At 41.0% G+C, this 15714-nt stretch overlaps 1 protein-coding gene across 3 annotated transcripts in view; it reads left to right on the top strand.

Annotated features, from left to right (window-relative positions):
- The window catches only part of FAT3 (FAT atypical cadherin 3), a 540254-nt gene that overhangs the window by 324002 nt on the left and 200538 nt on the right, over nucleotides 1-15714 (top strand). For all 3 annotated transcript variants that reach the window (XM_057695201.1, XM_057695200.1, XM_057695199.1), the window contains exon 3: nucleotides 13056-13117. In XM_057695201.1, coding sequence (XP_057551184.1) covers nucleotides 13056-13117 — 62 coding nt within the window. The remainder of the gene's footprint in view (nucleotides 1-13055; nucleotides 13118-15714) is intronic.

Genomic DNA, 15714 nt, shown 5'->3' with positions numbered 1-15714 from the left:
TTCTGATCAAGAAACTAAAATGGCACCTAAGTCCCCCTTTCAATAAGACATGGCTGGGGTACCCATTAGCACGCTCCTTTTAACTAGGTTATTGGTTGCATTTTCGAAGAATAAATACATTAGAGCCCACCCAGGAGTGTGATCCTACAAGGTCTTTGACTCATCTTCCATTTTGATATTCACCGTCGAGTGCTCAGTGGACCTGGAGGAATTAGAGGTTCGCTGCTTTTTGCAAGCTCCCTCTTTCAGTTTTTTGCACCCTCCCTGCCGCAGTTTTAATGTTCTTTGGGAAGTAAAACATGGGCCAAACCCTCTCTGACAGATTGGTAATCTCTGCTTATGTGTGACAGAGCCTTGGATAAATAACATAACTCAGTTAAGCAAAATGTAAGGGCGAAAGAGAAATAAAATACATGTTAGAAAGAGTCAAGAAAAGCTTATTAGCATTGGCAATCTGCCATTTCCCCCATTAACCTCAATTAACCCCCACAGACTGCAGACTCTGACATACAATACCAAAAAATGTGGCTTTATGAACTTGTAACATTGTATGTTAAAAACCCAAAACACTAATTATCACAGCGTATAATTCCATTTTGAATTTATTTGGAAGCTTTTCCCAAAAGGCATGGAAGCTTTTGCAAGCTGTAACATAAATGCTGAGTGATCACTCCGGTGGATGTGGGCCTTTACCTGCTTTGAGTGGTGGTACAGGTACCTGTGTTCACCCACACTTCCATACGCATTTTCAATAGTATATTTTATTCATCCAATAGGCTAATATTTATTGATCACCACCCATATGCCAGGCACTTGAAAGATATGAAGATTAGCCTAGGCTCTTAAAAGATACTACTTTAATGAACATTAAATGAATAAAAATATAGTGGCCTTAGAGAAGCCACAGTCTATTGAAGAAAACAAACACGCAAACAGAATACAAAGTGATAAAGCTATAATGGAATCATTCATAAATTTCCCTACAAAAGAGCAGAGGGAGTATACAACTCCTCCCGGAAGTGATAACACGTTTTTCCCAAGCAGCTAGAAAGGATTCTAATTCCTCCTTTATTTCCATTCATATTTATAAAGCAAAAAAATAGCATATGTTACCTAGAGTAAGGAAGAAGGTATTAATAATTGCTTCCTCATTAAGTCATTGCTATGCTACAGAGGGAGAAACTGCGGCACACAACATTTTTAAAGGCACCCAGCATTTTTAAAGGCACGCAGCATTTTTAAAGGCTTGCACAAAGTTGCTGCATTCATTGATAAATGATTAAGCACAGATTTCATCATTCTTGCAAGAGATTGTAGGTCTTCCCCAAGAAGAGAAAGACCATGAAATTCCATTAATTCAGACTCTCATTGAGGAGGATTTTACAAAAGTTGAAAATGCAGATTCTAGAATATTTCTGGAAACACACGTTTCCTGCTTTCAAATAAACACATAAGGTTAATGCTACTATTAACAAAATGTTGCCAAACAAAAGACCTGCTTGGACAGACTCTAATGACAGTTACATAGGTCATTTGCAATTAGAACATCAAAATGGGGGTTGTTAAAATTAAAGTGCTTTGCAAATGGTTTGTCTGGAGTACATTAAATATTCCCCTGAGACCTTTCCAGGCTATTAATTTACCTAGGTAGTACAAAGGTAAACTTCAACCAGCCACAGAACCATTACAAATTCTCAGATAGGTAGAGTGAAAAATAATGAGGTCCTACAGTGTACATAAAAATTTAGGACAAAAGGAAAGGATTGAGTTATGTGAAAATTAACTGGAAAATGTGTGATTTTTTTTTTTTAAAGTGTTGTCAGTCTTCTGATAACTTTCAAAGCTCTCCATAACAAGTGATGTTTTTCCCAGATTTTTTAAATTGGGTTTCAAAATATGGCTCTTACCTAAGACCTCATAGAGCAAAGATGATCTTAAAAGACTGCACACCTACAAAGCATGTGTGTGTCTGCAAGACTTTGCACATCCTCTGAGTAATTTGCACTTTACCCGTCCTCTTGATTTTATCTGTCACGTGAAAACAGATGTAGAAACAAATTATTTGCAGTGAAATCATTTCTAAGGGGAGTGCAGTGGTGGCTTTCACACCTCTGGAGTGTGGCAGGAATTAAAGAACTTTACAATGTTCATTTGAATTAGCAGAAGCAGAATAACTTTTAGTTGCTTGGTTATTACATTTTTAGACATTGTCAGAAGTGACCAGTCTAGAGACTATAAGGTATTCCTTTAAAATGTAATCAGAAATAGCATCCCAGTGCTCTTTGGGTTTTTAATAGAAATAAAAGATAACACACTGCCTTATATAAATGCTGTTGCATTTTTTAAAACAGCATCGGCTAAGTGCAAGGCACCATGCTAAGCACTTCGTCTGGATCATTTTTAATCAAAAGCCTATGAGGGAGTTATTACTATCCCCACGTCAGACATGACAAGACTGAGATCAGAGAAATGATGTAACCTGTCCTTGGTCACACAGCTAGGAAATAGCAGAGCCAAGATTTAAACCTAGATTTAATTTTTTCATTAACCTTCTGTCTCATGATTCTTAGATACAGGTTTGACATTTTAACTTCTTCCATTACTAGAATCTTATTCACCATTAAATACCCAGGACAAATTCAACTTATTCCCTTAGCTTTTCTAGTCACACAATTCATCAGTAATCCTTCTTTGGGGCACTAAGAGTTGTCCAGGGCATTTAGCTCACACCTAGTTATCATAGTTATTTGCATACATCTCTGTTTCCCTTATAGGATTGTTAGTTCCATGAGGGCAAATATAGGTACTTACTCTTGTATCCTCTTGACTCTTCCCATCGTGCCTCATGCAAAAATATGCTTTTATGGGAAAGAAGTAGCATCACCATGGAGATGGGGTTTAACCTCTGCTATGAGGATCCTGAGGGCCAGAAGATGCTAGGAAAGGTGTAACACAGTATAAGAAAGTGTGTCAGGGTGAAGATGGAAAACTGTAGCTGAGATAATCCAGTGCTTTAGGGGAAGACACCAGGCCTGTAGCAGATCTAAAGGCAGAACAGACCTGGCAAACTTAGTTTAGTCCTTTTCTGGGAGGGTTCAGAATAGAACCTTGCAGAATTCAGACGAAGATATGTAGGGGTCCATGTGCCAGGTGTCTCATTTTACTGGCCTTTAAATTATTTTGTATTATAAAATTGAGTGTTGTTTATTGTGGGGAAACTAGACCATTTAGATAAGCCAGAAAAGCTAATTACCGTAACCTTAGCACCCACTGATAATGACTGTATATACAGTGATTCTCACCCTGGCTGACTATTACAACCACCCAGAGCTTTTTAAAAGTTCCCGTACCCAGGCCTCCAGTCATACCAAGTTATTCAGAATGTCTGGATGTGGGACCCTGACATCAGTATTTTTTAAAGCTCCCCAGGTGATTCCAGCCAAGTTTGCACAGCAGTGGTCTAAAGTCAGGGCTTCTCAAAATTTAGTGTAGATACCAACCACCGAGATCTGGGAGGAGCCTGCAGTTCTGCATCTCTAACTTAGCTCCCAGATCATTCTGATGCTGCTAACCTACGCCGCACTTTGAGAAATAAGGACATACACTCTCCTCTCAGTAAAATTGAACAATGCATGGATGAAGGATTTCTTACGAATACATCTTTGAACAAGTTATTTAAACTGTGAGCATCGGTTTCCTTATCTGTCAGATGACAGGGTAAGAAGTAGAAATTTTACTTTTTGTTGCCCCAGTGTTTAGACCCACGTGAGGGGAATCTCAAGATGGGAAGGAAGCAAGATTAGACCACGGAACACATATGATGCTCCAGGCGTTATTCTTAGAGCTAATAATAAGAGTAACATTTTTGAGCATTTAATATGTGCCAGGAACCAAGCCAAGCATTTTAAATGGATTATTTAATTTAATAAACCTCATTTTACTTAAAGAAGCTAAGTAACTCACCGAAAAACAGGCAGTTTCCTAAGGCTGGTACTGGAATGTGATGTTAGGCAGTCTGATGCCAGAGCCTGGGTACTGGTTACTTGATGGTATGTGATGGGTCATGGTGCCTCTCAGGCTAGACAATCTTTAAAACCCATCCATATAGTATAATTTAGATTGCCAGCCACTTCTTCCTTATTTTGATCATCCAATATTCAGAATTCTCCAAAAAAAATATCTTGGCAGAAAGAGAAATGGGGAGACGTGTGCCATGTTGCACATCTGAGCACACACATCAGTGGTATGTTAATGGCACCTAAAATGGCATCTTTTCGTGCGACATCCCTAATATTGGTTCACCATCTGCAGTTTAATTTCTCTGAAGAAATCCAATATGGCATTCAAGGCTTAGCTAAATCGCCTAGAGACTTCTTCAGGTGCGTAAATACTTCTCCATCAAGGCTGAATCAGAAGGCAGAGCCAGAGGGCTATGTAAGACTGGGAGGAGAGAGCTATGAGGAATGATGATGAGGCGAGGAATTGAGGGAAGAACAGATGGGACTGGTAAGTATCCAGGTATTCTGGCAAAATGAGACTTGCACACAGCATCTCTGGTCCCAAGTGTATGTGTGTGTACATGTATGTGTGTGTGTGCGTATGTGGGCGTGTGTGGCAGGACCACCTGGTACAAGAGAGAGTTATTCAGAGGAGCTGGCTTTTGGAAATATTCTGCACCATACATCCTCAGCATTACTCCTCCATCGTTAGCCACTATCTTGTCTTTCACTCCGACGATGAGCTGCCTTGACCCAGATCCCTCAATTGATTTCATCTGTAGTGAGTGGTACAGCGAGGGAGCAGGGTTTGCCTGAACCTCAGAACGCTCCCTCCAGGCTGCGAATAAGTCCATCCGTCATCCAGGCCTGAAGGGCAGGTGCAAAGTGTGTGCCAGCATCAACACTTTTCCTTTACAAGCTGGACTTTCCCCTTTGCTACCTGTAGCAGCTACAGAATCCTGTATCCAAAGGGGAAGTATTTCTGGCAGAAGAGACATGCCCACGATTTCCCTACTGCTAAGGCAGAATTGGGAAATTCCATCCATTGGCTTGCAAAGAAAAACAAGAGAAAGTTACCTGTGACAGAAAACCAACTATGAACCATTTTTGACCCCCGGGGTCTTTCATAGTTTGGTTTAAGATGCACTTTCACTTATATAGTTTTAAAATTTCTGTTAGCATCTTGGAAATCCCTTTTTATAAAGAAAGTCCAAGCTTCAGGCTTAAAATTCCATCGGTGATTTCCCCTTTCAGATTTCCTGAAGGACATTTAATAGCAGCATTGTCCAACTGAGAAACTCCAAATCTTTACATCAGATGAAACAGCTCTCACTTAAGAAGAATGCTTGATGGTACCAGTTTCCAGAATCGTTTTTTTCTAACCCACCTCATAACTGATGGTGTATATATTTTTTTCTTTCTGGTTATTTTCTTTTCAAAGAAACATCATATAGTCTAAACAAACATTATTTCGTCTTTTTTTTTTGAGCAAACCGAATACATCTTCACCTCAATTTTAATTTTTTCTTCAATCTTGTGATATGCGTGTACTGTGTCCATTTCATTTTCTCCACATTCACTGCACAGTCTCATGTCCATGTGTAAATACTACAGGGAATATTTTAAGGCTTCCTAATAGACTGAAATGAGAGGTAGAAACAGACTTTCTGTTACAGAGTCCAAGCTCTTACTGCTTGCCACATAATAGGCCAGTAAATCGAGAGATGAGTTGTTGGGGTAAGGAATAACAACTTTATTTGGATAGTCAGCAGACCAAGAAGATGGTGGACTAATGTCCTGAAGACCTATCTTACCTGAGTTAGAAATCAGGCTTCTTTTATTCTAAAAGGGGAAGGGCTGTGGCTGCTTGTTGCAAACTACTTTGTGCAGGAGTCCTTTGTTCTTGCAGCTGTCCATGTGAGTCTAGTAACAATGTTCCTATAAACCTCCAATGAGACAATTGTTATTTTCTTTTCTGCAACTTTTTAATCTCTATGTGAATGGAAAAGTGTTATGCTTTTAAAGATCAAGGCCTTGAGAATGGGCTATGGTGTATATTTCAGGTTCTAGGCTGTATTCTTTTACCCAAGTGCAGAGCCCTAGAGCTAAAGGAATAGATCCAATATGGAGTCAAGTTTGTTCCTCTCTGTTACATTTCTAGAAGGTAGAATCTTGTGGAAGAGACAATAAACATGAGAATAACTACGGTGTTTTTTTTTTTTCCTACTTAAAAACGTACATTCATAGTTAACTGATGTTTTTACTTTGCTCCTTTTGAGAAATATGCATGTGAGTGCTGAAGTGTTGATTTTGTGGATAAATAAAAACCAGAACACAGCCCTTCTTGTTCCTTCCTGGGTGATCTGCCCATGTCCTGCATAGCTGGACTCAGGCCCATCAAGAAGAAAGTGGGGTCCAGTGAGGGAGGAGGAAAAGAAGAAGAAGAATGGTCACCTTTTAATGTTTCTATATTACTATAGATTCGTCACACTGAAAAGAGACTTTAGGACATTCCTAGAGAAGGAAACAGATCTAGGGAAAAAAAAAAAAGATGTGATTGCTCTAATCTCATAACCAGTTGACCAAGCTGAGACTGGGACGCAGGTCTCCTGGCTCCTGGGCAGGTGGCTTTGCCATGGCTCTGCATCCTTGTCTGCTTGGAAGTCAGTGGAGAAGCTTCAGAGTTAGAGTCCCTGGGTTTGCATCATAGCTCAGTCATGGCTGACTTTGGGCAAGTTTCCTCCTCTGAACAGAGTCAAAATAGTTCCTACGTCTCTGAACTCTTATGAGATTAAATGAGGTCACATATGCGAACTGTTTAGTATAGTGTTCGGCACATAGTACTCAATAAATGTTGGTTATTACTGCATTATTATTTGCCCACGTCTCTCCATAAGTTAGATAGAAACCATGATGTTGGAGAACCATGGAATGGGCACGTAGCCCCTGTATCTAACATTAGAGATTAAAATCTTTAACCAGCCACTGAGAAAAGAGAATAAAATAAAAGTCTATCAGGAACTGTTCTAATGACCTCCAACTATCAGCACCGAAGAGGGTGTCCAAAAATTGGGAAAACGTTAAAATTATTTAAAGAATGGATAAAAGCATTCAGATAAATTTAACTCCCATGCTTTGGGGCCATTGTGGCCACTCTGTAGAAGACAGTATTGAGAGTTCTGGGGGACTGTATCCATGTCACCCTCACTCAAAGTTTTGCTGGATACCCTCAATGTACCAGGTTCTATATTAAAATCTAGGGACACAAGATGAATAAGATCTATTGACTGCATTTTTACTTATATACTGTTATGGAAAACTGACCCTTTAACAAATAATTAGAACCAAATATTGGTTGCTGTACTAGTAGTATTTTCATATTCAACAAACATAATAGGCATTGATCTAGGTTCCTGAGCTCAACTAGTGAACCACCTAAAGCCTTCCTGAAACTATGGTCTAGAAAGAGATCCAGACAATAGATGAGTTACATGCAACATGCTAGAGGAGGAAAGGTCAGAGATGGCGTTGCAGAGAAGGTGACATTTGAACTATCTGGAAGGATGGTGAGAGGGTTTACCAGATAGCTGGGGGTAGTCATGGAGAAATGGTAAGCAGAGGAAATTGAATATGAAAAAAGACAGAGAGTAAGCACTAACTGTAGTTCACAGGGCTGATAGTCCAGTTGTATTTGTAATACCAAACTCGGCTTCAACAGTCCTGGAAAATCATGCTGAAACAGCTAAGACCTACACTTCTTCAAGTAGTACTTAAAGGAAATGTCAGTGTCATGGCAATAGATTATACAGCTGTGACTCAGGACACCCACAGGGAGGAAAAGCAGGGGAAAGATGTCATCCTTACAAAGTATCACTTCTCTGACCATAACTACTTAGAACATTTTGAGTTCTTTTTTGAACAAGCAACCACATTTTCGTGCTCAGACTGTTTCTCAGAAAGGTCGTTAGATTCCCCCATTTCCACAACAAAAAAATCAAAAGCAGTCTTTTTTAAAGTAATTGCATGCTTCCAACCATATGCTCTCCCCACTTCTTTACTGAGTATCATTCACTTAGGACTGGCATAATTCCCCTCCCAAATTGGAGGTTTGCATATGTAATTATATCAAATGATGTGTTTGTGTATATCTCCAAACCACATTCAAAAGCTTGCCTATGATTTATCTTTGAAATTCAATTTCATCATGTCAGTCCCCAATTTACTGTGCCCAGTGGGTCTACAGTTACATGTGTGATGTACACGCCTCTCTCTTGCAGAGATTAGACGATGAGGGTGCCTTCCACAGTGATGAATCAGAACAGTTGAAGAGGGAGATTGCTCTGTTTCAGTCTCTTCCCTGTTCTAAGACCCCACTGCATTCAGCTACAACAGAGTTATCAGAAAGGAAGATGCAGCTTTGGCAATTTTGACTAATTCCTCTGGACTGGGAGGGATGGCTCACCTCATTCCTGTCTGACTGTAAAACACACCTTGCTGCTGAAGCTCCATAGCGCATCCGAAGTACGTACCTTTAGAAGGAAGAAAGCTTTTGCCCCTTCTTGGTTTAGCTGGCCATGTCTTGACAACAAGGTTTATTTTCAGTGCAAATAACTACCAGTTGTGACTTTAACCCAAAATGTTCTTTTCATTACTTTTATGTTCCAGATTCCCCATGGACAAACCTGATGGCTCTATTCATTCCAGCCCCTCTTCTTACCAGATTCCTAAACTAACTTACTCATTCATTCGTTCATTCAATCATTTAAGTATCTTTTAATTTATTTTTTTGAAGTATAGTTAATGTTCAATATTATATAAGTTATGGATATACAATATAGTGATTCTCAATTTTTAAAAGTTATATTCTGTTTATAGTTATTATAAAATATTGGCTATATTCCCCATGTTGTATAATATATCCTTGTAGTTTATTTTCTACCTAATAGTTTGTCCCTCTTAATCCTTTACCCCTATCTTGCCCCTCCCCACTTCCTTCTCCCCACTGGTAACCACTAGTTACTCTCTATCTATGTCTGCTTCTTTTCAGTTATATTCACTAATTTGTTGTATTGTTTTAGATTCCACATGTAAAATCTACATGCCTGACTTATTTCACTTAGTCATTCAACCTTTTAAGTATTTTTAAAGATCTGTCTCCTCCAAATGTGAAAGACTTGTTAAAATCTAGAAGGCAGAGTTTGTGATCTCCTGCTGATTTTTAAACAGCTTTACTCATAATTACATATATAATTTACATATATAATTTACATACAATAACAATCACTGGTTTAAGTATATGATTCGATGGTTTTCAGAATCCTCATGGGACTATGCAACCATCACCGTAATCTGTAATTTTAGAGCGTTTTCATCAGCCCCAAAAGAAACCTTGTACCCCTTAGAAATCACTCTGTCCCTTGCTCCACCTCGTCCCATTTCCTACTGATTTTTACTTTGACTTAGAATTTTTCCCCCTGCTTTTTATTTTAGACCTGTGAAAATAAAGATGATAGAAACCCAGAGAACTGAGACCTGCAGAGGTTTTCTTGCCTTTCCTTCAGAAACAGAAACTCCTTGGCTTTCTCACAGCTCCAGGTTCACTGTTGTGTATGTTGTTTCAGAGTTTTCAGGAAGCTTGTCTCCTCCTCTGTTGGCTGATGAATAGGTGGAAAGCACATCCTGGGGAATGTACGCAGATGGAAGGGAGGCACGCTGCTCTCCCACTTACACATGGGCTTTGTGAAAAGAAGTGGCTTTCCTAAAGAATTACCCTCAGGATAATCAGGAGCAGAAGCTGACCTCTTTCTCGAGCACCGTCATACCACAACGGGCTGTGGCTGCATGACCTGGGCGAGGAGGACCTGAAATGACACGGGAGTCCACAGAGGGCAAAAGGGTTCCTGGTCTTTTGTGCCTGGAAGAGCAGCAGGTGAACAAGAGCGGAGGCTGACAGCCCTTTCACCCATTTATAGCCTCCATATAACAAGTATTTCCCATTTCCATTGTGACCTCTGACAGAGGATGCCCCCTGAGGGGGCGGTGAGGTCCATGAAAGCCTCCCACCCCCCTTTTGAGAACACAGTTACTTCTCACTTGGAAAGAGCCTCCGTGACATATGACCTTGTGGGATAGCATGGCCTGAAAACGAAGGCATCAGATTTGTGTGTTAGACACTCCCTGGTGTGACCACGCTGACCCTTCGTCAATATGATTCAGAGAGCAGGCTCCTCTTTATTCCTCCTTTATCACCTCACCCACAACTACATTCACACATCTCATCTCCCCCTCGCTCGCCCCCGACACACACACACACACACACACACACACACACACACTGAGCCCAAGGTCTGATGCAGTTGCTGAAGCCACTCACTCCATGTGTTTCATTCTTGATTTCATTCTTGGATGGGCAGAAAAATTCATGTCAGTAAAATGTCATAGTGAGATTCAACAAAGGATAGTGGAATTGCGGAGAGACTTCTCTTAGAATCAGAGGACCATCTCAAGGCATCATCCCAAGAGATTCAGACACAGTAAATGAGGGATGGAGTGGGGCATAGGATCTATGTTTTTTGAGTTTCCTGGGAGGTTCTGAAACTCTCAATAGCAGTCTTGTCTCTTTCATCTCTGACAATAGCTCATCATTCTACCCCATGAGTGCCTAGCACTGTGCTGTTCACATAAAGGAATTTAGGAAATGGTTTTAAATGAATACTAAAGGTACACACTCCCTCCCCATCCATAGATACTCTCCACACACACACAAAATAATATCTTCCTAAACAAACACATTCTATGTCTAAACTGAAGATTAGAATATGAGTCATCTGTCTCTTCTACAGCAAGCTTTGTTAACTGATCTTTAATGAATTCCCCCTTCTTGGTTTTATGCCAGGGGCTTAGGTTAGTACCAGGGCTTCTGAATCAAAAGGCAGGCCTTTCCCATGAAGTCACTCTGTCAACCTGTCTAGTAGCAACATACAGATGCGTGAGAAAAGAATTACAGTAAAGGGCCAGAGATGATGCTGTGGTGGAGGAACCCATTCTGTTGGGGTGTATCGGATGGACCCTAACCCTAAGAGAGGGACAGGGTCACCTCTCCAACACCTGAGCTAAATTTAAAAACTCTATGGATGAAGCAGTAAGGTGGGGCACGTTTCAGAAGGCGTTCATGGAAAGGCAGATCCTTTATGCAGTGGCAACATGGGTTTCCCTCTGTGGGGAGTGTGGACAAAGGAGAGTGCAGAGGAGTGGAGTTGAAACCGCACACCTCAGATTGGGACTCAAACCCAATCGCACCTCAGATAGGATTCGAACCCAGCCAAAACTCAGGTTGGGGCTTGAACCCATGGGCTGGAACTCAAACCCGCTGTCTTTTAGTTAAAATCACTCACCTGGGGTCAGGACTTACTAAAGCTCAGGCTGTTTATGTCTCTGAGCAGAAGAAATTCAGCAAGAGGTGAAGTGACAGGTAAGAAGTAGATTTATTAATATAGGATGCTTGTGAGGGATACAGGCAGGCCAGCAAGAGGGGCTCTGCCCCGGGACCTAAATGGGAAGGAAAGTGTATTTGGGGAGATACACATTCCATAGACAGAATGTGGTGCATCTCAAAAGGCGAGAGTGGCCCCAAAATATGGGGTGGTCAGTTTTTACAGGCTAATTTCATAGGCTAATGAGGGGGAGGATTATTCCAACTATTACAGGGAAGGGGCGGGGATTTCCAGGAACTGGGCACCACTCACTTTCTGGTCTTTTAAGGTCAGCCTCGGAACTGTCATGGTGCCTGTGGGTGTGTCATTTAGCTAATACTAATGTATTACAATGAGCATATAATGAGTCTCAAGGTCTGTTGGAAGTCTGATCTTCCACCATCTTGGGCCTAATCGGTTCTAACCAGTTTTGTTATATCTTCAGCAGCTCTGTCTTCTCTTAAAGGTTGTGCCCTATGTCCTTCCCTCCTGTCTCAGGGTCAGCTTGTAAACAGCCATGTTACCTGCAGTGGGATTTTATTTTGAAGGCCATGGGGAGCCATTTAACCTCTGTAGTCTTTTCTTGGCTTTCTCTAAAATTATGTACTCCTACGCACTACCCGGAAACAAAAATATGAGCACCTCAGCAGATTTTGGTAAAACACCTTTTCCATATTTCATGTACCTCACCAGCTTGGTGAGTGAGCTTTTCATGTGATTTCTTTGTTCTCTCACGTCGATCAGCATATGCCATGAAAGCAGCGCAATCCATGGTCTCTTATCTTCTGGGACATTGTAGAATCAAGAAATGGAATGTAAATTTGACCTCCTGATTGCCATTTGACAACAATCATAATAAAACCTGCAAAAGACAAATTGGGTGGCCTCGAAGGTTTTGTCTTCTTCCCTTTTCTTTGCCTTTATACTCAAAGGGGTGATTCATTTATGAGAAATGCCACTCATAGGAAAGACAGAGAGATATTTCCCACGTGGAACTTATTTTGTGTAAAGATTTAAACAAATAAAGCAAAGTGATAAAACTACAGGATGAGATCTTCCATGTATGAGATACTATATTTGAAATAATTATGGGTACAAGTAGTTATTACAAAAATAACCTTCTTTGTCCAGGATAACCAAAAAATTATATAAGCATAAAAAAGTTAAATAAGAAAAATTGTTTCATAGCCGGAATCTAATCAACATCAACAACCTATTAATTGTTCAAGAACTCTAAAATCTTTAATAAGGTTCCTATGGTAGAATTTCAGTCATATGCAAATGAATCGTTGAAATTCCTCATTAACAGAAAAACAATAGTTCTTTAGTGAGGTTTTATATCCCCAAAGTGATTAAAATTCTTCAACTGTGGTAAGCAGAACCGAGAAACAAATTTTTCAGGTTTTCTTTGTAAATTGTATTTTGTTGGAAGAATAATTCTGAAACCATCTGACTGTCACTGAGAACGGGCGAGTTATACTGTTCCCCATCGCTTTTGCTTTTCCTTTAACTGGACTTGCTTCCCACACTCAGTAAGCTGCTTGCCCCAGATATTTAAAAGTCAAATATTCTCATTTCTACACAGGTCTGATTACAACAACTTCAAGGAAACTGGATCGAGAACAGCAGGCAGAACATTTTCTGGAGGTAAGCGCCTAGAGGCAGACGGTGTTCATTAAAACTGACTTTTCCTAAACTGCTTTAACCTTCCATGGGAACTCGAACTTGAATGTATGTGAACAGTGGGTTGCAAAATGAAGCTATTTCTCCTGGGCTGATTGGTTGTGAAGTTGGAGATTTCTGGTGCATTCCTCCGAACGCACCCCTGTGTGCAGAGAGTAGATGGCAGCGGGATGGGGCCTTGCCTTTCCTGAAAGCAAGCAGATGTGTCGACATCTCTGCCTTGACGTCGGGCCCCTTTTGCAATAATCGGAAAAGAAAGTTCGGGAGCAGAGCCCTGTAAGCCACTGTGGCCTCAGAGGTAAAAAGAGAGAGTGCCAAAGCGCCGCAGTTAAAGTGCAGTACATCCTTTGTGAAGAAGTGTGCTGCTGGGCTCCTCATTTCTTTTCTTGGGAGAGGATTGAGGAAGAGAAAGCTGCCAGTTGATTCACTGCCAGAGAGGACTGTTTCTGAAACCATAAAATGTGCTCCTATAATTCATTAAGACAGAAAACTGCAGCAATATAAACTATAAGAGCATTCTTTCTGGAGGAAAAACACAAAAAACACCATAAGGCAAGGGAAGAGAAAATAGATATGAAAGAGTCTTGTGGAACATTCTTTCCATATATATCGAGTGTCTTTATTGGGAAGCTTGAAGCCTGGGTAGTAGGTATGACGCTGTGATTTAAGTGTGACAGTCTGATACTGAATGCATGACAATGCTTAGAAGGTAGAGCTTTGTTATATTGTGTCCATGCTGCTGAAATGATCTGTGAGTCCCAAGAACCACTCACTGGAATCCACAGGTCCTATACACACACACACACACACACACACACACACACACACACACACATCTCAAATCTCTTCTGTTAGTCTCCTTTAAGTCAGTTCACCAGTAATGATTTATTTAAAGAACACTGAGCTAGGAATCAGTGCCTTGGCTCCTAGGGCTTCCCTGCCATGATTAGCTTGGAGCCTTGGAAGCTATTAAATCGCCCTGGACCTCAGTTTCCCCTACTGTGAAATGTGGCAAATAATTGCTACTTTGTATACCTCAAAGGATCGCTATTAGGACCAAACCTGATATATTATATCAAAGTATTTTTAAAACTCTTAAAGCATCACACATAATAAAGGATTATTATTATTATTATGCAGGCCTATGATAACCCATTTAAAACATTGCTATCATCACATAAACATGAAAGACTCCAGGCTGCCAAAAAATAATTATTGTAATTCTTTTTTCATACTCATCTTAATGGGCTGCATATCTGGTCCAGAATTAGAGTAGGTTTGCCAGAATAATAACACCTTTTATTATATTCATGGGCTTCTTTCCTTTGCAGCAGAGTCCAGGCCTCCTGGAGAGGCTATGTTCTCAGATAGTTGAACGCATTACCTCCCAGCAGGGAAGAGGGAGGGTGGTCTCATTAGCTGGGGAGTCTGCCTGAGATCACTTACTGCCTTGTCCCTGGAAAGGTGGTGTCCTGGGGGTGGGGGCGTATTGGGGTGGGGGGTGCAGAGTGTGACTTTAAGGAAACGACACAAAATTGTTTTCCAGGCACTTGAATTCACTTCCCAAAAGAATCCTAAACAGTTCCACATCCTTTACAGACTTACATGAATACTGACCCAACACTTTGGTCCTTTGGACTAACACAGGTGCTCAGTGAAATGTAGTTAGAATCATTGTGGTTTCAATTATTGTCACATGGTGTCACAATACCTAAAATCTCCTAAAGATTCAGCTTCGTCTCCACACTCCAGGACAGACAGTAGCTCCAGGTAACTGCAGGGCAGACGGAGCCACAGGCAGCAACCGCTGGACTCAGCCTGTGTCCCCAGGACTGAGCTATGTCCCAGGGATACAGAATGAACAGGAAGGATGGGGAGATCAGTGAATACGTGCTATCACTTCAGACACAAGCTCTCTGAGGCTACTCAAAGAAGGTTCCGTGATAGTGCTTGAAAGTGAGAGGGTGGTAGGCAACATTCAATGGAGTGATTAGGAGAGCTTCTTTGAGGAGGTGACATTTGGTGACATGCAGCCAAGCTTCTGTTGGAGAAACAGAACCAAAACCCGTGTGATTAAGGGTATAAAGTTAGAGAGCTGTAAAGGTGGTATGAAATCAAGTTGGAAAAAGCAAATAGGACTCTAGGAAGGATTCTGAATTTTCTCCCGAGTGCAGTGGAAAGCCGTTGAGCAGGAGGGGTGGGGGCATGGTAAGACTGGCAGAGTGAGTGATCATTGACTGTTCTGCTGGGCAGAATCGGGCTGGGGCAGGGCTTCAGTAGCAGGGAAACTGGGGATGGGGTGCTTTTAGAAGGACCCAGGTGAGAGAGGCTGGTGACTTGGATGAGGGTGTAATACAAATCCCATCATGATTCGAGCTAACAAGCAGCATATAGCTTTTCTGAAGTTTCCAGGGTAGAGATTTAAAAACCTCTAGGTCATCTGAATTACACTAGCTCACCCTCCAGCTCTGCAGACACGCCAGGATTTCCCACCATAGGTGCTCTTTCACTTGGTAAACTATCCTACTAAGGTTTTCAAAACCCACTTGAATCTCTATCTC

Source organism: Hippopotamus amphibius, chromosome 9 (genome assembly GCF_030028045.1).
Source record: "Hippopotamus amphibius kiboko isolate mHipAmp2 chromosome 9, mHipAmp2.hap2, whole genome shotgun sequence".
In the NCBI taxonomy this organism is placed as follows: Eukaryota; Metazoa; Chordata; class Mammalia; order Artiodactyla; family Hippopotamidae; genus Hippopotamus; species Hippopotamus amphibius.
This window is presented reverse-complemented; position numbering and strand designations above follow the sequence as displayed.